Source organism: Diorhabda carinulata, chromosome 3, assembly GCF_026250575.1.
Source record: "Diorhabda carinulata isolate Delta chromosome 3, icDioCari1.1, whole genome shotgun sequence".
In the NCBI taxonomy this organism is placed as follows: Eukaryota; Metazoa; Arthropoda; class Insecta; order Coleoptera; family Chrysomelidae; genus Diorhabda; species Diorhabda carinulata.
The window spans coordinates 1,942,227-1,964,413 of record NC_079462.1 but is presented as its reverse complement, the minus strand read 5'-3'; the positions used below and the strand labels follow the sequence as shown (position 1 = coordinate 1,964,413).

At 29.2% G+C, this 22,187-nt stretch overlaps 2 protein-coding genes and 1 long non-coding RNA gene across 14 annotated transcripts in view; 2 read left to right on the top strand and 1 right to left on the bottom strand.

The window, feature by feature from the left end:
- Positions 1-7,268, top strand: part of LOC130891983 (protein still life, isoforms C/SIF type 2) — a 142,466-nt gene extending 135,198 nt beyond the window's left edge. For all 11 annotated transcript variants that reach the window (XM_057797137.1, XM_057797134.1, XM_057797136.1 and 8 more), the window contains 7 exons: positions 377-495; positions 3,342-3,518; positions 3,574-3,761; positions 3,822-4,168; positions 4,243-4,381; positions 4,850-4,953; positions 6,694-7,268. In XM_057797137.1, the coding sequence (XP_057653120.1) occupies positions 377-495; positions 3,342-3,518; positions 3,574-3,761; positions 3,822-4,168; positions 4,243-4,381; positions 4,850-4,953; positions 6,694-6,857 (1,238 nt within the window). In that variant the 3' untranslated portion in view covers positions 6,858-7,268. The remainder of the gene's footprint in view (positions 1-376; positions 496-3,341; positions 3,519-3,573; positions 3,762-3,821; positions 4,169-4,242; positions 4,382-4,849; positions 4,954-6,693) is intronic.
- A 916-nt stretch (positions 7,269-8,184) lies between these two features.
- Positions 8,185-15,543, bottom strand: LOC130891989 (uncharacterized). Its single transcript, XR_009058974.1, has 2 exons — positions 15,399-15,543; positions 8,185-10,800 (listed from the first exon to the last, which is right to left on the bottom strand). It is a non-coding gene; the product is annotated as an uncharacterized LOC130891989 (long non-coding RNA).
- Positions 11,824-21,980, top strand: LOC130891984 (glutamate--cysteine ligase). 2 transcript variants are annotated; one of them, XM_057797146.1, is made up of 8 exons: positions 11,824-12,580; positions 16,529-16,701; positions 17,432-17,628; positions 17,980-18,348; positions 18,466-18,663; positions 18,719-18,901; positions 21,161-21,342; positions 21,467-21,980. In XM_057797146.1, exons 1-8 carry the CDS (start codon positions 12,135-12,137, stop codon positions 21,615-21,617), a joined length of 1,899 nt encoding a protein of 632 aa, XP_057653129.1. In that variant the 5' UTR covers positions 11,824-12,134; the 3' UTR covers positions 21,618-21,980. The 2 variants fall into 2 exon arrangements, with proteins under 2 accessions (XP_057653129.1, XP_057653128.1); XM_057797145.1 differs by having other exon boundaries at positions 11,830-12,580; positions 17,423-17,628.
- Positions 21,981-22,187: the final 207 nt, after the last annotated feature.

The window sequence follows — 22,187 nt, the reverse complement described above, 5'->3', positions numbered from 1 at the left end:
TAAAATGGTTGCTTTCTTTTTAATGGGTTTTATTCATTTAAACAGCAATTTTATTGATTACATCTGCTCTTAGTACGTAACCAGCACTGAAATCAAATCCAGGGGCTTTTTTATTTTCTTTAATCTCTTTTTTAATTTCTTCATATGTGAGCTGAATCCCTGCCTTTTGTTATGTTCTTTCTTCGTCGATTTGTAAGGAAATTGTCTTTTGGTTTCTATTTTTAAGCGTAATTTGAATTTGTTTTGGCAATAAGGGCTCTACATTGTTGCCATTCTCGCTTTGGTTTTCTCTTTCACATTCTGAGTTTCTGAGAGTCGAAATTTCTATTTTTTAGATGTAATGTAATGTTATGAACGTTTTTATTATGATTTTTAGAGGCTCTAACCGGAATGGAAAAAGTAGCAGAGCACATTAACGAAATGCAAAGGATCCATGAGGAATACGGCGCTATATTCGATCACCTCTTTAGACAACATCAAAAGTCGTGGAAACAAGTAAGTACACAACATTTTCCCGAACTTTAACGTGTTTTCATCGCTTCCAAAAGTATTTTCTACGTTTTCATGTCCAAATAAACGTTTTCCCGAACTTTAACGTGTTTTTATCACTTCCAAAAGTATTTTCTACGTTTTCATGTCCAAATAAACGTTGTCTCCAAAACATTAACGTATTTTTATCGCTTCCAAAAGTATTTTCTACGTTTTCTTGTCCAAATAAACGTTTTCCAAAACATTAACGTGTTTTCATCGCTTCCAAAAGTATTTTCTACGTTTTCATGTCCAAATAAACGTTTTCCCGAACTTTAACGTGTTTTTATCGCTTCCAAAAGTATTTTCTACGTTTTCATGTCCAGATAAACGTTTTCCAAAACATTAACGTGTTTTCATCGCTTCCAAAAGTATTTTCTACGTTTTCATGTCCAAATAAACGTTTTCCCGAACTTTAACGTGTTTTTATCGCTTCCAAAAGTATTTTCTACGTTTTCTTGTCCAAATAAACGTTTTCCAAAACATTAACGTGTTTTCATCGCTTCCAAAAGTATTTTCTACGTTTTCATGTCCAAATAAACGTTTTCCCGAACTTTAACGTGTTTTCATCGCTTCCAAAAGTATTTTCTACGTTTTCATGTCCAAATAAACGTTTTCCCGAACTTTAACGTGTTTTTATCGCTTCCAAAAGTATTTTCTACGTTTTCATGTCCAAATAAACGTTTTCCCGAACTTTAACGTGTTTTTATCGCTTCCAAAAGTATTTTCTACGTTTTCATGTCCAAATAAACGTTTTCCCGAACTTTAACGTGTTTTTATCGCTTCCAAAAGTATTTTCTACGTTTTCATGTCCAAATAAACGTTTTCCCGAACTTTAACGTGTTTTTATCGCTTCCAAAAGTATTTTCTACGTTTTCATGTCCAAATAAACGTTTTCCCGAACTTTAACGTGTTTTTATCGCTTCCAAAAGTATTTTCTACGTTTTCATGTCCAAATAAACGTTTTCCCGAACTTTAACGTGTTTTTATCGCTTCCAAAAGTATTTTCTACGTTTTCATGTCCAAATAAACGTTTTCCAAAACATTAACGTGTTTTCATCGCTTCCAAAAGTATTTTCTACGTTTTCTTGTCCAAATAAACGTTTTCCAAAACATTAACGTATTTTTATCGCTTCCAAAAGTATTTTCTACGTTTTCTTGTCCAAATAAACGTTTTCCAAAACATTAACGTGTTTTCATCGCTTCCAAAAGTATTTTCTACGTTTTCATGTCCAAATAAACGTTTTCCCGAACTTTAACGTGTTTTTATCGCTTCCAAAAGTATTTTCTACGTTTTCATGTCCAAATAAACGTTTTCCCGAACTTTAACGTGTTTTTATCGCTTCCAAAAGTATTTTCTACGTTTTCATGTCCAAATAAACGTTTTCCCGAACTTTAACGTGTTTTTATCGCTTCCAAAAGTATTTTCTACGTTTTCATGTCCAAATAAACGTTTTCCCGAACTTTAACGTGTTTTTATCGCTTCCAAAAGTATTTTCTACGTTTTCATGTCCAAATAAACGTTTTCCCGAACTTTAACGTGTTTTTATCGCTTCCAAAAGTATTTTCTACGTTTTCATGTCCAAATAAACGTTTTCCCGAACTTTAACGTGTTTTTATCGCTTCCAAAAGTATTTTCTACGTTTTCATGTCCAAATAAACGTTTTCCAAAACATTAACGTGTTTTCATCGCTTCCAAAAGTATTTTCTACGTTTTCTTGTCCAAATAAACGTTTTCCAAAACATTAACGTATTTTTATCGCTTCCAAAAGTATTTTCTACGTTTTCTTGTCCAAATAAACGTTTTCCAAAACATTAACGTGTTTTCATCGCTTCCAAAAGTATTTTCTACGTTTTCATGTCCAAATAAACGTTTTCCCGAACTTTAACGTATTTTTATCGCTTCCAAAAGTATTTTCTACGTTTTCATGTCCAAATAAACGTTTTCCCGAACTTTAACGTGTTTTTATCGCTTCCAAAAGTATTTTCTACGTTTTCATGTCCAAATAAACGTTTTCTCCAAAACATTAACGTGTTTTCATCGCTTCCAAAAGTATTTTCTACGTTTTCATGTCCAAATAAACGTTTTCCAGGTATTTAACGTATTTTTATCGATTCCAAAAGTATTTTCTACGTTTTCATGTCCAAATAAACGTTTTCCAGGTATTTAACGTATTTTTATCGCTTCCAAAATTATTTTTTACGTTTTCATGTCCAAATAAACGTTTTCCCGAACTTTAACGTGTTTTTATCGCTTCCAAAAGTATTTTCTACGTTTTCATGTCCAAATAAACGTTTTCTCCAAAACATTAACGTGTTTTCATCGCTTCCAAAAGTATTTTCTACGTTTTCATGTCCAAATAAACGTTTTCCAGGTATTTAACGTATTTTTATCGATTCCAAAAGTATTTTCTACGTTTTCATGTCCAAATAAACGTTTTCCAGGTATTTAACGTATTTTTATCGCTTCCAAAATTATTTTTTACGTTTTCATGTCCAAATAAACGTTTTCCCGAACTTTAACGTGTTTTTATCGCTTCCAAAAGTATTTTCTACGTTTTCATGTCCAAATAAACGTTTTCCCGAACTTTAACGTGTTTTTATCGCTTCCAAAATTATTTTCTACGTTTTCATGTCCAAATAAACGTTTTCCCGAACTTTAACGTGTTTTTATCGCTTCCAAAATTATTTTCTACGTTTTCATGTCCAAATAAACGTTTTCCCGAACTTTAACGTGTTTTTATCGCTTCCAAAAGTATTTTCTACCAGATCTATCATTTATAATCAATTCAAAATGAAATTTTTGCTTCCAGACCATAGATTTAGGTCCTGGGGATCTTTTATACTACGGGGGAGTGGAATGGCTGAATATATCCGATTTTCTGGGGAAAATTAAAAAAGGACTCGAACTACACGCGATGTGTTTCGTTTTTAAAACCGCCGTCGTCTTCCTTTGTAAAGAACGATTAAGACAAAAGAAAAGACTGATGGTAATATAAAAATTTCGTCCCCTTCAATATCTCAATAATTATTTTCTATTTCTAGGGGGTGTCAACTAGGAATTTAGCCCCCGAAGTAGAAATAATCAGATATCAAGTTCTAATTCCGGTAGAAGAAGTTCAAGTACGAGCATCTTCCGCCAGGGACATGGATTCCCATTTCCTTTGGGAATTAATACATTTGAGAAGTCAATTACAAAGGAGGGCGGAAAAAGTTTACGTTTTATCCAATAGGTAAATTAAAAATCAATTTTTTTTTTCTATTATATATTAAAATTTTCATTTCCGTAACAGCACCGCCGAGTTTCGTAACGCGTTCCTAAGAACGATACGACAAATCATCAGAGAATCGGTTAGAAACATGTCGATACCACAAACTAAACCTGGCGGAGGTCCCGGCATGATATTAGTCACGGGACATAAAGGCAGCAGTCACGTAAATAGTCAAACGTTGGAACGACCCGATAGAGTACGAACAATTATAGTTCAAGGCTCGCATACGTTGGGAAAAGTAAAAAAAGTTAAACAATCGCAGCGACATTCGGCCGGTAATATAGATTACGATAATATCGGTACGGAAACGGACGACACTTCGGGAGCCAACTTCAGAGGTAGAAGTAAAACAGTCGGGGATCAAGCAGGTAACGTTTCATTAATATTAACTCAATTATAAATCATTTTACCGTATCGATATAAATTTTTTTTTCAAATATAGGAACTTCCAAACGACCCGATCTTCTTCCGCAAGACAGATTAGAATCCGGAGCGAAATCGGAAGGGGAAGAAGATTCCCAAACGGGTACCGTCAAACCGAAAGCTTCTCTAGGAAAAACTCCGAATCATTTAACTCTAAGGTATCAAAAAAAGTTCATACTACAATCGCAAGTCACTGGCAAAAAAACTGAGCTTCAAAATTATCCACCACTTTCAATTAGCCATCAAACGTCAACCGATACACACAACGAATAAGAATTCTACCTGAAAAGTGTCCATCGGTCACCCTATTGAGACAAGATCAAAGAAATATCCATGAATCAGTCAGAATTTACCATCGTTACTCTACTTAACTGTACGTACTGCCCCCAAAGACGAATCATGGGGCTCCGTTGTCTTCTCATAAGAAAGCAGAGAACGCTTAAGTTGTAGTAATAGAAGAGGCCGAATCTACAGAAGACCTGGAGAAACCGAGTTGATTTTTATTGAAATTGGCGGTGGATATAAAAGAAATTTAACTTCAAAAAAAAAGAAGGAAGCTACAGATTTTTTGCTAGAGACTTTTGATGGCGATTTTTTTTCTCACCATTGTATATTTTGTATTTCAGTACTACATCGACGCTATCTGCTGGTAGTACCGGTAGTCAGGCGCGTCTGATACAATCCTCACACGCACCAGAAAACTTCCAACCCATGCAAACAGAAGATTTAGGTAAGAAAAATATGCAAACGATCAAAAACGATATCAAGGACATCAACAAAAGCGGGATTATGAAAAAAGATCCGAGTCCTAATCATTCACGTAAAACTACTCCTAATCAATCCCGAAAATCGAGTCCTAATCAATCTAGGAAGTGTAGTCCGAATCGGTTGGCTAAAAGATCGGACGTCGCGAGTCCTAAAACTCCTAGAAAATCGAAGGATAACAGTCCTAAGAAAATAAAATCTTCCTTAAAACAGCCTACTAAATCTTTAAGTATCGAGACCCCGACGTGCGTCGAGTGTTATTTATCGGGAAAATCGGAAAAATCCGGATAGCACGCTCACAACGCGATACCTAAGAGAAGCAACAGTTTCGTTTTCACCCGATTCACTAACGATAGTAAAGAAGAAATCAAGTGCTGAACGGAGCTTTAAGATAAAAACGTTTTTGTTTATTTTTATCTTGATTTTCGTAGCAAACCCCGCTTTACTGTAGTTCAAATACCACTTCCTGATGTCTTGACAAAAATTTTAAAAATATTGTTCACTAGAAACCGAAATTAATCAATTAATTGGGAAAGTACTAACGATGATAAGTTCTAAGTTATCAGAAACTTTCTAAATTACAATAATTTAAATATATTTTAAGAAACTCGACAACCCTGTAACTTATTTTACCGTAAATAATTAAATTAAATTAAATTATTTGATGAAAATTCACTCTCATGTATTGGAAAGGTCAACTTTGTGACATATATTAATAATCCGATCAATGACTGGCCTATTATTGAGTGAACAATATCTCATAAATTTTTAAAAGTCGATTTATTGAAACCAACAAACTTTCCATCTAGTTTAATGAAAATGCTAATCTAGTTTGCTTCAAAATACGAAAATTTTTAACTTTTGTATAGTTTTTTTTTCAAATTTGAAATATTGATGGTTTGATAAGTGACTTTTGGCATAAAAAGAAAGTGGTACCAGTAGTAGCTTAATGTCTATTGGACTTCGAACGACCCTATTTTTTTTATTTCTAAATTCACAAGGGTATATGAGTACATTGCTTTGCTATTTCCACAAAATTTGATTAGAAAATAATTATATTATAAAAATAAATATCAGAACGCAATAGTTTTTGTTTCAATTTGCAATTAATAGACAAAATTAACTTATAACTTATAATTACCTCAATTATTATTATATATTTAAATATCAATATAAGTTAGAAATAAAACCATGTACCTCGTAATATACACAAATTTTAAATAACTATCACATATTTCGAATATCTTGAGTCTTGAATATATCGGTTTTCCTTCTGAAATACATTAAAAACTTTTCTTTTAGCTAAAATTTCCTATTTCTCAATTTAAATCCTTCAAAGTTCTGTCAATTGTCAACAAATAACTGACATTGCGAGTTATTCTTCTTTCACCCGTTACTTGGCCTTTGTCTATACGATTACACAGTTATAGTTCTGATGTTTTGGAACTGCTCTTAAAGAGCTGTGATGTAGCTATAAAAATAGTGCAGTATTGAGAAATATGAATTTATAAACCTCGATTTTTTGTAAAAATAATTGAGTCTTTGAGGTGTTTTAGTAATTGTCTTCTTAAATTTCGTTAAAATTTAAAAATGAATTATCACTTTTTTTGTTCATTTCGTTAAAAAATCGTTAAGCAAAGCAAATGTACGATACCTGAGCATAATAACCTCAAAAAATTGACCAAATTTTATTATTATTTTGTAGGGTCGCCCGTATGGAAGCCAAGAGACAGTAGTATAGAGGCGACCTCTACCACTCTCCCGCGCAAGGCCAGAGATCACAATATGACGACCCTAAGTGCTTCCCGTAAGTCTTTGATAGATACAAGCACTGGCTTGGAAATACACAATACTTACAATCAGCAATAAGGCCGAAAAATTTTTAAAAAACCCCGTTTATATTTCGAAGAAAATTTATGGATTTGATGTAGCTTTAAATAAATAACCGCGTTTACTTTTTTTCCGTCATCTCGCGTCACGTTTTCCTCACACAAAAAATTAATTCAATGAAAAAATAACAAGAGTATATTTTTTTATCAAGTTATGAGTTTGAAATGACCAAAAATTGGAGTTTGTTTAGAAATATCCTCAAATAGACAACACCATATCTATAAATTTTTTTAAGCGGAGCAAAAGGGCTAGCGGTAAATGCCCATTTCCAAAAAATAAACTGGTCTGTTTGTAGGAAACTGTGTTTCTTCAAAAATCTAGTGCTATGTATAGCATAATTGAGTATTAGGGTACTTATACTAAAATCACTTACTTTTAATTATCACATATTGTTAATTTAGAAAGAAGTTATGCACAAGAAATTATGTATGATCTCTTAAATTAGGTAAAAACCACTAACAAAGACACTATGTTTTAAAATACACAAAATAAGAACCACACACCGAATAATGATTTAATAATAAACAAAAATTAATTAAAACTGCTTTTATATTTAAATAAAACATTAATATACAACGAATGCAAACTTTACATAGTTTGTTTATAATTTACATAATCATATGTCAAAAGTGGTGACGTAGAACTGGCTGTGATCTAACCAATCAGAAATCTACAGAATTGCCAGCTCAAATCACTTCTAGGACTAGAATATAAACGAACATAAAAACGCAATTACTTATAATGAAATTAATTATTAAAGCAAATTCAAAATATATAAATAAATTCATAAATTATATATTCCCTCTGAACTGTTTTGATCTCTTTTACTACAAATTTGTAATACTACTAACCTCAATACATTGATGTAATGTTGGTTGCCAGAATTTATTATATAATTTTGTGGTAAAATTGTGATAAAGAAAAAGCAAAAAGTCGTTATTTTGAAAATTATTTTATATATTTACTGAGTATAGTACCCACAATACTTGATATATGTTGTTGTAAAAATCCCTAATGTGCTTAAAACTTAAGAAAAAGGACTGTTTAAAAGTAAGAATTAACGAATTGTTAAATATGTACCTACACGGTTAACTAATTGTTAAATATATGTGTCTCTCCGACTGAAATTTGACAAAACATAATTTTTTTTTAATATTGACGTATTTTCGTTTACGTTTTTTATATAATGTAAGGGTTTTAAGCAACTTTTTTCGTCGTTTTAATATTCCAAATCTATTTCAACTGAAGTTGTTGAACCAAAAAATACACAGTAAATACAGGGGATTTAGATATAATATATGCAAACTTTAATAGGACAATTTTTATTGCGTACATAGATACAATTTTGTTGATAATTGATAAAAGTTTATAAATAAAAAACCTTCAAGAGAAATTATATAAATATAAATACAATTTTTGTATAAAATATTCTGTAGAAACCTTTGACTTTAATAACATTTATGTAAGTCATCGACCGAGTGGAAATTGGGATTTCGACAACGTTGCCAAACTTCGAAAGTAATATGGAGTTTCGAGAAACTTAGCTTATAACAAAGATATTTAAAGTCGTATAAAAAGTAATAAAGAATGATTTATCGATTTTATATTACCAGAAATCAAAATTTCATAAATTTGATCAATTTTTTATCCTTCAGAGATGTATCGTTTACGTTGGTATATTTAAATATATTGGTGGGAGAAAACTGTAACCTGTTGGCAGGCATCGTCGTTTACTGATGACGTACATAAATTTTTATCACATGATTTACCCCATATCGCGGTAATACGAGGGCTATTCAAAAAGTAAGATTTGAATGAGGTTTTGAGTTTATCGAGATGAGCTGCCCTAGGAGATGTAATATGCTACGAATACTAAAAAGAATCAAAATTTACGTAGTTAAAAAATCATTTATCATTTTTAAAGCAATATAAAACAAAATTCTATTAGGAAAATACGTTTCATGTTGAATTCGAAATGAAAATTTCTCTTGAATCGGTATTTTTTCCTTTTATAACTCAACTACATATTCCTATGATACAGGGTGTCCTAATATGAGTTGTACGATTTATTTTACGAGGTAAATAACAAAAATTCCGTTTATGAAAAAGAAAATGATTCGAATCGTGCATTTTTATTGGGACACCCGATCTGTTGATATTTGAAAATAATTTATTTGCCATTCGAAACGTTTAACTTTTACAAAACCCTATTGATGCAATCAAACGAATCAGTAGTTAAAAAAATGTTTACAAAAGAGATGAGACGATTTTTTCTTCTTTTTTCTTTTTCGAAGCAATACTCATCAATTTTTCATTATATATAAAAAAAAATTAAATTCGCCCTACAAAATGATTGTTTTTCGTCAAATATTCGATTTTCACATTTTCTTTTTCAAAATTAAGTTTTTTATATTCCCTGGTTCTAAAACTATAAATTTTACTGAAATAAACGTATAAATAACTTTCCTCAATGTATTTCGTTATTAAAAATATTACAATTCAATTGATTTCCATCTCTATTTGGATAGTAGCCCTCTGATGGTAAAGTTAGGTTAGGTTAGGTTATGTCTGATGGTGTTTTGAATCTTATTTTAGACCTTAGAATGTTTAAAGACAGTTTCTTTTCAAATTCCATCATTTTAAATCGAAGTATTAATCGAAAAAGGACAGAAAAATTGCTGGAGTATAAAAATAAAATGCTTTTATTTCTTTTGTAAACGTTATACTTATTATATTATTATTGAATATATAAAATTTAGTAATAGTTGAACGGTAAGTAGTTTTAATGAAATAGATAAGAAAAAAAAATACTTGATAGTTTAATAATAAAATAATTATGTCATAGAAACTGTATTTATAATTGATAAAATATATTAATTGATTATCATACTTTATTTAATATATTTATTTACCAAAATTACATTTTGATTCACCCGGTATTATAATTTGATATACCAATATAATGATTCTGTCAAAATAAATAAATACTAACCTTTATAATAACACAGTCGTTTACTAAGCTTGGTTTCTTTAAATATGTTTCCCTATAACATCATTATTTAGAAAATGTATCAAAATTGAAGATATTTCTAATACCTATTTAATTTACAAATCATCTTACGTAATTTCATATTTATAAATATATAAAATGTCAAGTAGAAATAATTTCATATTTAATCAGCGCCATCTAGCAACGAGAACCAAAACTAAATAAATCTATTGTACATGGAATCTGCATCTAATTCTTTAAATGCTATTGATTTAAATTAAATATTTATTTAAATAAGACGTTATAATTATAATTTATTTAAATAAGATGTTATTCATAATAAATTTCTTTGTTGTTTTATTTGAGAAAAGTTTGAAGATATTTTAAACCAAAATGGAAAGTTTTGATAGTACGCCATCTTGTAGTGAAGGTGGAAACCAATGTTTCACCCGGTCACGTTTAATAGATTTGTTAAAAAAACAATTAACATATTTTATCAATCGTTTATAAAATATAGATATTTTACAAAACAAAAATAATATCCGAATACAAGGAGAGAAAAAAAAAGGATATTATTACATCGCACAATTCAGTTTTAAAAATCTGACACGATTTTATTTTGACTTGGCGAATTTCTATTTTAATATGCCAAGTTGCTCAATATATCCTAGTTGTTTATATATATATATATATATTTTTAAGTATATTTCCTATTGTCTCGTGTGTTTCGTCTTTGTATCACCATTGTCACAAAATATTAATCATTTAAATCACATTCCTTATAATTATTAGAACTACGTTAATGTTTTCTACCATATTGTTAATCCTGACCTGCATAAATCTTCTTTATTAACCGTTTGGCCTTTTACTATTTGGTTATCGGTGAAATATGCTTCGTTGTTTGTATTTCATTGTATCCTTACAGTTCGGCAACTAGAAAAACATATTCTGGTTATTATTTTCTCTTTTCGTTTTTTTTTCATTTAAGAATATGAAAGGGTAATAAACACGTTAACAATGGTGACCTTGTCAGTTGTAAATTTCGTTTTAGACTCACTTACGTTGTATCGATTACTTATAATTAGTAATTAAGTTCGAATTTTTTCAACAATATAGTGCATATTTTGGTATAAAAAATTATTATTGCGAATTAGTATACGAAATTCAGTATGGTTAGGTTATTAGATTGAATGTATTCAACAAATTCCAATTCTTTGTATACTTTTTTGGTTTTTTTTCTTCCTTTTTTATTAATATTTTGTTGAAATATTTTTATATAAATAATTTCTGATGTTTACATTTTGGAATAAGTAATAGATTTTGACGAATTTATGTGAATATTGTGGAAATTATCTAACCATACTTGATTTTCGATCACATCACGATAAGTTTTCTAAGTTCCAAGTTTTTAGATATAAGAAATTCCTGTATGTCTGTATGTATGTAAAATCAACATAAATGTGCGTATGTATGGACTTACGATGAGGAAAATTTCAATTATACAAAAAAAATTTCATTTTGTTTCATTTCATATTACCTTTCCAATATATCTATAACTCCTCGTATATACAACGAATAAAATAAATATATAAATATGTAGAAATCGAGCAACAATCACTACTATTATGAAATTTAGATTATATTTCACAAATTCTTAAAAAAAATGAGAATATGCCTAAAAAGGTATAAAAAGTGATAGGTTAAGAAATTTATCTCGAGGTATGCAACACTTATTACAATAAAATATTGCCTACCTAGAAGGTTAGTGCCATAGACAAAATATATATAATGAAAAAATAGCCGATAATAGTTGTTGAAACTTGAAATACAAAGTATATTAAAAATCACTTGTAAATATCAAATAAATTTCCGTATTATGTGACTGCCTATTTGATAAAAAAATTTATAAAAATCTTTATTTGTGTAGCTTGTGAAATATTTCCTACCTCCGGCACTGTTCTTATTTGACAGTCGGCAATGGCACGTTAACACAGCTTTTAATTAAGGTTAAGTTTTTGATTGATTGAATAATTCTCGTGAATATATGTTAAGTTTCTTAAATATTTGATGATGTAGCCGACAGTTCAGTGCTTTCAAAACATTCCATTCAACTCATAACCTGACCTTCAGTTTGGAAAATATCAATGTACTGGACATTAGTTGAATAATCATTTAATTTGCGCAAAATCAAAGATTATCTCGTTTAAAAAACACATTCGTGTAACAGTTATAATCGAGTGTCGTGGTTGTGTTCGCGTAAATAAAACATGGGTCTTTTGACTGAAGGTAGTCCGCTTTCATGGGAAGAAACAAAAAAATATGCTCAACACGTACGCGAACATGGTATAATTCAATTTATAAATTTATATAAACGTTTGAGAGATCGCGAAGGTGACGTACTTAAATGGGGCGATGAAGTAGAATATATTATAGTTAAATTTTTCGACGATAAAAAACAGGCGAAAGTTTGTTTGCGAAGTACTGAATTACTTACAATACTTAATCAAAAAGAAATTGATGATCCTACTGGTGTTAAATCCCTATGGAGGCCTGAATTCGGTGCTTACATGATAGAAGGTACTCCAGGACAACCTTATGGGGGTCTATTAGCACATTTTAACATTGTAGAAGCCAATATGAGGAATAGAAGAAAGGAAGTTACGGAATTACTAAATCCTGATGAAACTATTATGAGTATAACAAGCTTTCCAAGGTTAGTACTTTATATTTTTTTAATAAATAATAATAGTAGAAGTATTTTTTGATAAATTATATAATATTGCATAATATGTTTAAATTCTTGTAGATATTATTTAATTAGTACTAAATATTAATTTTTTTATTACGTTTTTAAGCTATTAAATGCGAGTTTTAGTGATTTTATACAACAAAGTAAGTTACACCTATGCTCAAAAATATTTAATTGAAAAAATCGTATATATGCTTCAAAAAAATTATTTTAAAATAGTGATTTAAATATAACAAACTAAATCCATGTTTTTAATGTACAAAATTACTTATATTATAAAGAATAAGGCTTCTTATAAAGGTCATTTTGCATTAATCAAAATAATTTGCAATGTAAAGACAACTCCATCATTTTGGTGCCATTTTGAGTGCAATTCTAGGGAGTTGCTAAAGTATATTTGGAAGTTTTTTTATAACAGAAGAAAAAATTATTAACTTCCATTATAGGCCGACATTATTCACATTAAACTCATTTACATTTTAATTAAATTGAAGTTTTCCCTGTAATATTTCTTTGTATTACAATTTTCCTGTATTAAGGATCTAATAATAAAAAACTTTTAATCCGACTGTTGGATTACAAAAATTTATGCATTCTAACAGTAATTTATGACACGATAAAACATGTTTTTGTACAAAATGTCATTATGAAATGTCAAAACCCAATAAATCTACTCTGATATAAAAAAAAACGAGCAAATTTAAATGTATAACCATGTAAAAATTGTTAAGTAATTTGTCTATTGGATATTCTAATAATTCTGAATATATTTTGAATGTTTCAAATGCGCATGTTTTGTTCAGCGTCAAATGAAGTCACGTGGTATAATTTCGACTGGAGCGCCATCTTAAATCGTCAAGTTTCAAAACGCTAGGGAAAAAAGTTTAGTTCGAATATGTTCGAACGTTTTATGAATCACCAGTTTGACATTCTTATGTTCTGTGACCTACATAACGCCATTTCAATTACGAGTACATAAAAAAACCCATTGATTGGAGGTTAGTTCAAAGTAAACATCATAAAAATGTTTTGTATAATGAAAATTCCCGCACACGCACGATGATACATTCAGAATGAGTTCAGAATTAGAAAGTGTACTCCAAGAACGAAGAATTTTTAATCCCGAAGCATAATTCCAAACTGCGTATGAATCTGATGACAGAACATGATCACGATCTCCAGCGAGAACTTATCTGGTGTCAATGAGTCAATGACAAAATTTTTTAATAATAAAATGATCGTCTAAAATTAAATTAAATCGTGTTTTGAAAATATTATTAGTGATAACCTTTCTAATTAAATCATTATATTTATCATGAATTTCGATCATTGTTGGTTATCTTGTGATATATCTTATAAAACTGACTCTCAGTCGATATTATTGATAATTATTATTAAAATTGTTATCAACTGTATCAAATACCCTAATTAGATCAAAAAATATGGTAATAGGACTTTATTTTTCATTCAGTTTGTGTTTTATCGCCATCTTAGTTTTAATATATGGCGTATAATATTTAATTATATCTTTGGAAAAGTTAAAATCAAAATTCGATTTACCTTGACTTGTTCTTTGGCTTCAATTGTGTGTAAATTTTTATTTAAAATGGAAAAAAATTTGCTATTTCTATAATAAATTAACATAGTTCAAAAACACCTTGTATATATGTATTTCCTCAATGTCTGCTATATATACATGTTTACAACTGTTCCACAGACTTTTTAAATCAATACAGGGAAAATCGATTTATGCAATTTTTATGATTCAAGCATGCCTGCCACCATTTTGATTATCACCATAACCAACTGCATGTCTTAGCTTGATTCACTTGAAATATTTGCTTTCATATTAATACATAAACATACACTGTGTAATTTAAATTTAATAATATTTGTTTACCAATTAGTATTAAGATACATTTTTTTAATTAGAAAATAAATAAACTGTTTTATCATCAGCCTTAGTGAAATCAAAATATTTGAAACCGAATCAAGCAAAGACATGCGTTTTTCATGATTGGATTCAAGATTGTAGCTCTCATACAACGTCAAGTATATTATGTCTGAAAGATAATCAGATCAGATAGATCACTTATCAGCTGATCGTTACTGAAAATGACGATTTTGTTAGATTCTCTTAACAACTCCGTTGTTTTTTGGTTAAAAATTGTACATATAAAAATTATTATTATTACTTTAAATTTATTATGCCTGTATAGTTTTTCTATTAACCCGATAATAATTTTTTAAAACCTATATTATTGACAATTCACTCGAAACCATATTGTATTTTTAATGGCCTCGGCTTACAAATTATTCAACCACTAAATTGGATATAATGCATTTTCAATTAGAACCGTCTTTGTAAGACTGGATTTGAAGCGGGAAAATTTGAATATAGTTGCATAATTTTCAAGTATAAATATATTCCATTAATCATTTTTTTTTTTTTTGATATAATCATTAATATTGATAAAAATAGATAATTTGATCATGAATTCGTGGTAATAATATAAAATTAAATCAATATCAAACATAATAGAAGTCAGATAAACGAAGTACAAACAATGCTAGTCTGTATCGAAAATAAGCAATTCATTATAATCGTAAACTACATGTTTTTTAATAGGTTCCAGTTATAGATTAGTAATTAGGTTACAAAAATATATATATAAATTCTTTTATATTCATTTTGAAATAATTAAAAAGTAATTACGTCAAGAAATCTAAATATAATGCCTCCAATAGGAATCTGTTGAGATAATTTCTTATTTTTACTTACCGTGAAAGTGAAATAATTTTAAAACTAATCCCTGTATAAACGTTAGTTATCACAGATTAATATCATGACTAGACACTTTTTTATAGGTTAGTTGTTCACGTAACCAACAATTATTTATAATGTACAAAGTTTAGAGGAAATGCTGAATCATCTTCATTAAAAAAAAACTTTATTACAATACAATTTAATAATATGTCCTTTACGTAATGATATTGATCACGGTTTAGTTATAAAAAATTGGTTTATACCAGATATTCAGTTCCACTACTAAAGATTCCCGCCTATTTAGATTAAAGCGTCATTGCCAGTTCTACTATCTGATTTGAATATCTAAATTCCACAGTTATACTTTAAATCCCACAATGATAGTTATTTCTTATTATGTAAATATGAAATTTTTTTTTAATCGAAACATTTTTTTACGTATGCAAAGAAAGTTAAAATTTTCTAATATATCAATATTGAATTTATAAACATGGCAACGTTACAATCTCATTATATGTCGTATAAGCATAGTTGCTATGAGATATTTGTGACCCTCGGAACACAGCTTGGGAACGCAATTATCGCAACGTTGCCAATATTATGAAAATGAGAGTTTATTTGCGATTTTCAATCAATCAATTTTGAATATTTGCAAACATGACAACATGGATTTTTAATTTGTAGTTTTGTAAAAAATTCGAATAATTACGGTTCGTGCGAGTTTATATTGCAAAAAATAGATAACTGTAATACGTAATAAATATTTATTTATGAGTATTTGTAGGTTAGGTTATATTAGTGTTATTTGTAGAGTCCACGCAAGAAATTTTTTTTGTAAATAATTCCACTAATAATAAATTTCTACTTCCAGAAACTTTTTTAATTTTTTTCTAATCATTTTTCCGACACGAATCGAAAATATTAGAAAACTTATTTATAAATTATCTTTACGGATTTTTTCCAAGAAAATCTGACAACTTTGTTGAGTTAAATGATATTTTATGACCATGGCGATTAAGTAGACGCTCTGTCTCTCTCTCTCTCTAACTATTTCGAAATCATTTACAATTCCGTGGGATTTGTTGTAGTTGTATCATGTCATAATCAAATTTTTATTTTTTGAAATGTAACTGCATTTTTCCCAGATTAGGTTGCGATGATTTTACTTATCCCTCCACAACACCGACTCCCGATAGGGGAGCCACTAGATCGCTATTTTTCCCAGACGAAGCCATTTATCCCGGTCATCCGAGGTTTATAAATTTATCCAGAAATATAAGGATGAGAAGGGGGGAAAATGTAGCGATAAATCTACCAAGTAAGTATATCTAAATATAATTGTTGATTTAATGTATGAATAATTTATATTAGAAATATCATTTAATTATTTTATGTGAAAATTTTTATAGAAAATATGATATGATTTGAAATTTTATAGTTTACAGCCGTAAAAAAAGAAATATGACAACATCTTCCTGTCACTTGTTAGTTTAATAATGCGCAACCTTTTTCCTTCGTTAAATTCGATTAAGAGTAACCAGCTGATTTTACCGTCTATCATTTTAACTGTTTGCGCTGTTGCCAGATTCATTTTGTATACACAAAGTGTTTATTATTATTTTTTGTGGAATTTAATGAAACTATATTATTTTAAATGATTAATATACAGTATAAAGTTGATTTATCATCATATTTAATTGCAACAAAATTTCTAATCTACGAGAAATGATATTTTTTTTTCTAAATCAGTTATCAGTATAAAATGTTGATAACGAAGGAAATTCTGATCGATTATAACACGTTTTTGATAAATAATATTAATCTGGAAATTTATTAAAAATACTAATTAACATTACAACAAATTTCGTTTAATTCATTTCCAATATATTTCGGAAGTGACATTAAGCTTGGCAACGTAGCATATACATAAATTCCTTTCAACATATTGATGGTATTGGAAATATTATGAATCATCACACATTAAAAAATATTTTTTTTTCTGACTGATTATAACGTTGTTAACTGCTAACTGAGGTTAGTTCTTTCAGTTTACAGAGATAAAAATACAAAAATTCCAATAGACGATTCTTACAAACGTAGTAAAGCAGCTTTGCCGGATCACGTCTATTTAGACGCTATGGGATTCGGAATGGGATGCTGTTGTTTACAATTAACTTTCCAAGCTTGTAATATCACCGAAGCCAGAACTTTATACGACCAGTTAACACCGTTATGTCCCATTATGGTAATTGATTTGAATTTTTAAAATCATTTTCAAATCACCTTGTATACAATATTGAATAGACAACCGGAGCGTGACGTTACGGCCGCCATATTGTTTTATATAAGCTACCAATGGCGGTGAGTGACGTCAGCACTCCCGTGTTTTATTGGATTAAAATAGAACTGCTTGTGGTAATCATATCGAACGCATTGTTTACACTATAGAACGCGTGTATCGATAACCAATTTGACATTTTAATTATTTAAGTGTTGATCTAGTGTAAATAGTGTGTTTAAACGAATTTAATATATTTATTATACCCTGTATTTCGAAAAATAATCAATTTATTCGAAATAAATTTCGAATTTCCAGTTGGCTTTCACGGCGGCGTCGCCATTACATCGAGGTTTCATAACAGACATCGATTGTCGTTGGAACGTTATATCGGGTTCGGTCGATTGTCGAACGGAAGAAGAAAGGGGATTGAAACCGTTGAAAGAAAATAAATTCGTTATAAAAAAATCTCGATACGATTCGATCGATAGTTATTTATCACCTCAAGGTGAAAAATACAACGATATACCGCTTTTGTACAATGAGGATGATTATAAAAAGTTAATCGATAACGGTATAGATCCGTTATTGGCTGGTCATATCGCCCATCTCTTTATTAGAGATACGGTATCGTTATTCTCCGAGAAGATTTATCAGAACGATGACGAAGATACTGATCATTTTGAGGTTAGTTTGGTTTTATTTATATTTTTATACTTGTTGTAAATCGTGATTAGTGTTTTTGTTTGTTTTTTTCGTTGAAATGAAGTGGATTTTTTTGGAGGTTAATATTCTTTTTGTTAGAATATTCAATCTACGAATTGGCAAACGATGAGATTTAAACCGCCACCTCCGAATTCAACGATTGGATGGAGGGTCGAGTTTAGGCCTTGTGAAGCTCAAATTACCGATTTTGAAAATGCGGCGATCGTGTGTTTCGTCGTGTTGCTAACAAGAGTTATTTTATCGTATCAATTGAATTTCTTGATACCTATTAGCAAGGTAAGTGTTTATTTCGGGAACGGCAGGTGTTGTTATTGAGATGTTACGTATTTAGGTGGATGAAAATATGCAAAATGCTCAGAAGAGGAACGCTGCTAGGGAAGAAAAATTTTGGTTTAGGAGAGATATTACGACGCACGTGAGTCCACCGGAGGCGAACGAGTGTTGTAAATCGGGAACGAATACTGACTGTGATATGTTTGTTCTGATGACTATTAATGAAATTTTTAATGGAAAAGTGAGTAATTTTTATATATATATATATATATATATATATATATATATATATATATATATATATATATATATATATATATATATAATTTTCGTGTTTGAAATTATGTCATTAAGACGATTTTTTTTATATATATATAAATTGGTGTTATAGAAAAGTTAAATTGTGGTTAAATTGATTTTTTTTTTGGATTTTGTCGAGTTTTTACCAGAAAATTATTCAAAAATAGACCCTAATCATAAATTTTCATTTTTTTTATATCGATTATTTAATTTTTTTGTTATAACTTCACTTTTTAACATGTTTTTGATTTTTCTTCATGTTTTTTTTTTCAAATTTTACGTTTCTTCGGGTTTTTGAACAGGTCCGTATCCATTTTGTTTCTTCCTAAATGGGTGCATAAAATATTTGATTTCTCCAAAAAAAGGGAATTTCTCGGGCGTCAACTGTCAATAAATCTTCTTTTTTTAGTATCGGTTTATCAATTTTTCCATTATAACCTCACTTTTTAATATATTTTTGATATTTTTTATTAAATTTTACGTTTCTTTTGTGGAATTTCTTCTTTTTCTTTTACAATTAATTCTTCGGGTTGCAAAAATAAGTTGTGAAATTTGTTGTTTTTGAACAGGGGCGTATCCATTTTGTTTTTATCTAAACGGTGCACAAAAAATTTGATCTTTTTCAAAGAGGGAAATTTCCCGGACTTAAATTGTCATAAATCTTCTTTTTTTAGTATCGGTTTATCAATTTTTCCATTATAACCTCACTTTTTAATATATTTTTGATATTTTTTATTAAATTTTACGTGTCTTTTGTGGAATTTCTTCTTTTTCTTTTACAATTAATTCTTCGGGTTGCAAAAATAAGTTGTGAAATTTGTTGTTTTTGAACAGGGGCGTATCCATTTTGTTTTTATCTAAACGGTGCACAAAAAATTTGATCTTTTTCAAAGAGGGAAATTTCCCGGACTTAAATTGTCATAAATCTTCTTTTTTTAGTATCGGTTTATCAATTTTTCCATTATAACCTCACTTTTTAATATATTTTTGATATTTTTTATTAAATTTTACGTTTCTTTTGTGGAATTTCTTCTTTTTCTTTTACAATTAATTCTTCGGGTTGCAAAAATAAGTTGTGAAATTTGTTGTTTTTGAACAGGGGCGTATCCATTTTGTTTTTATCTAAACGGTGCACAAAAAATTTGATCTTTTTCAAAGAGGGAAATTTCCCGGACTTAAATTGTCATAAATCTTCTTTTTTTAGTATCGATTTATCAATTTTTCCATTATAACCTCACTTTTTAATATATTTTTCATATTTTTTGTTTTTTTTTTTCCAAATTTTACGTTTCTTTTGTGGAATTTCTTCTATTTCTTTTACAATTAATTCTTCGGGTTTTTGAACAGGGCCGTATCCATTATGTTTTTACCTAAAGGATACATAAAAAAATTTTATCTTTCAACTGTCATAAATCTTCTTTTTTTAGTATCGATTTATCAATTTTTTCATCATAACCTCACTTTTTAATATATTTTTCATATTTTTTTTTTCAAATTTTACGTTTCTTTTGTGGAATTTCTTCTTTTTCTTTTACAATTAATTCTTCGGGTTTTTGAACAGGGCCGTATCCATTTTGTTTTTACCTAAACGGGTGCATAAAATATTTGATTTCTTCCAGAAAAGGCAATTTCTCGTCAACTGTCAATAAATTTTTTTTCAATATCCTTTTTTCGATTTTTTTCATCATAACCTCAATTTTTAACATATTTTGAAATTTTTCATATTTTTCCATGTTTTTTATTAAATTGTTCGTTTCTTTCATGAAATTTCTTTGTTCTCTTTCAAAATTAATTCCTCGAGTTGCTGAAATGGACCGTAAATTGTAAAATTTCATATTATTTGAACAGGGACGTATCCATTTCGTTTTTTCCTAAAGGGTGCATAAAAAATTTGAACTTTTCCAAAAAAGGGAATTTCTCGGGCGTCAACTGTCAATAAATCTTCTTTTTTTAGTATTGATTCTTCAATTTTTTTTATTATAACCTCAAATTTTAACATATTTTCCATAATTTTGATATTTCTTCATGTTTTTTATTAAATTTAACATTTCTTTTATGGAATTTCTTCATCTTTTTCTATAATTCGTTCCTAGCGCTACAAAAATGGACCCTTAGTTGCGTTATTGGTTCTTTTTGAACAGGGACGTAATAAGTTTTTTTTTTTTCGTTAAGGGTGTGAGAAAAGGTTAATCTCTTTCAGGAAGGGGAATTTCCCGGGCTCATACCTTTGATAAATAAATATTTGAGTAGTATGGACGTCGATGCCGATACTCATTGTACTATTCAACAATATATGAAGTTCATACAGAGGCGGGCTTCGGGTGAAATACTGACGACAGCGTCGTGGATTAGAAAATTTGTTACAGAACATCCGGATTACAAGTGAGTCGTTTATCTTCTTCAATAATTCGCATTTTTCTCATTATTTGTTGATTTAATTCGCATTTTAGGTTAATTTAGTTAAAAAAATCGTTGAAATTTCGTTTTTTTTCTATTTATTTGACAGGCAGGATTCCGTAGTAACTGAATTAATAAACTTCGATCTTTTGAAGAATATCAAAGACATTCAGTTCGGTCGAAAGTACTGTCCGCTCCTCCTCGGCACTAGTACTATGTCCAAGACAAAGGAAAGTGTACCTAAAGCGTTCTCGAAATAGTGTTCAATTTATATAAGACGTAATAAATTGGCAATTGAGAATAAAAAAACGATTATTGTGGTTAATGCATCATTAAACTTTTACATTTTTTTATGAATCACCGCGTATATCGAGAATAAACAACTAATTATCAATCCAATTGTTTTGGACACCCTGTAGGTGTGATGTGAAGTTTTCAATTGCCAATTTAACGAATGTTTTTATTGTTGATTGTAGTAAAATGTTTTTTTTTTGTTATTTAATATACGACAGATGTATTTTAGTAAAAAAAAATTGAATTTTGCAGTATTTTACATTAACTGGGCATTTAAAAAATTTTTACATATTTATAATTTTGTTGATTAGAGTTATTCTTGCTAAAAACGTGTTTTATTTATCACCCTGTAACTACAAAAAGGTTTTTTCATCGTAATAATCGAATAAAGTATCAAACTATTACGTTTAAATTTACGCGCCAAAACTAAAAAGAGAAGAAGAAAATTTCACTACTAGACTAATGAGTCACGTAACCAAACATAGGTAAATAGTCTGAAAGTTGTCGGGATAAAATTTGGTAGTTCTGATATATAG

What these genes read in the sequence shown, in the direction of transcription:
- LOC130891984 (XM_057797145.1), top strand. Translation starts at nt 12,135, where the DNA reads ATGGGTCTTTTGACTGAAGGTAGTCCGCTTTCATGGGAAGAAACAAAA. An exon ending in TCTTGATACCTATTAGCAAG is followed by an intron (nt 18,664 to 18,718) that starts GTAAGTGTTTAT and finishes TTACGTATTTAG; the next exon opens with GTGGATGAAAATATGCAAAA. An exon ending in ATGAAATTTTTAATGGAAAA is followed by an intron (nt 18,902 to 21,160) that starts GTGAGTAATTTT and finishes AATCTCTTTCAG; the next exon opens with GAAGGGGAATTTCCCGGGCT.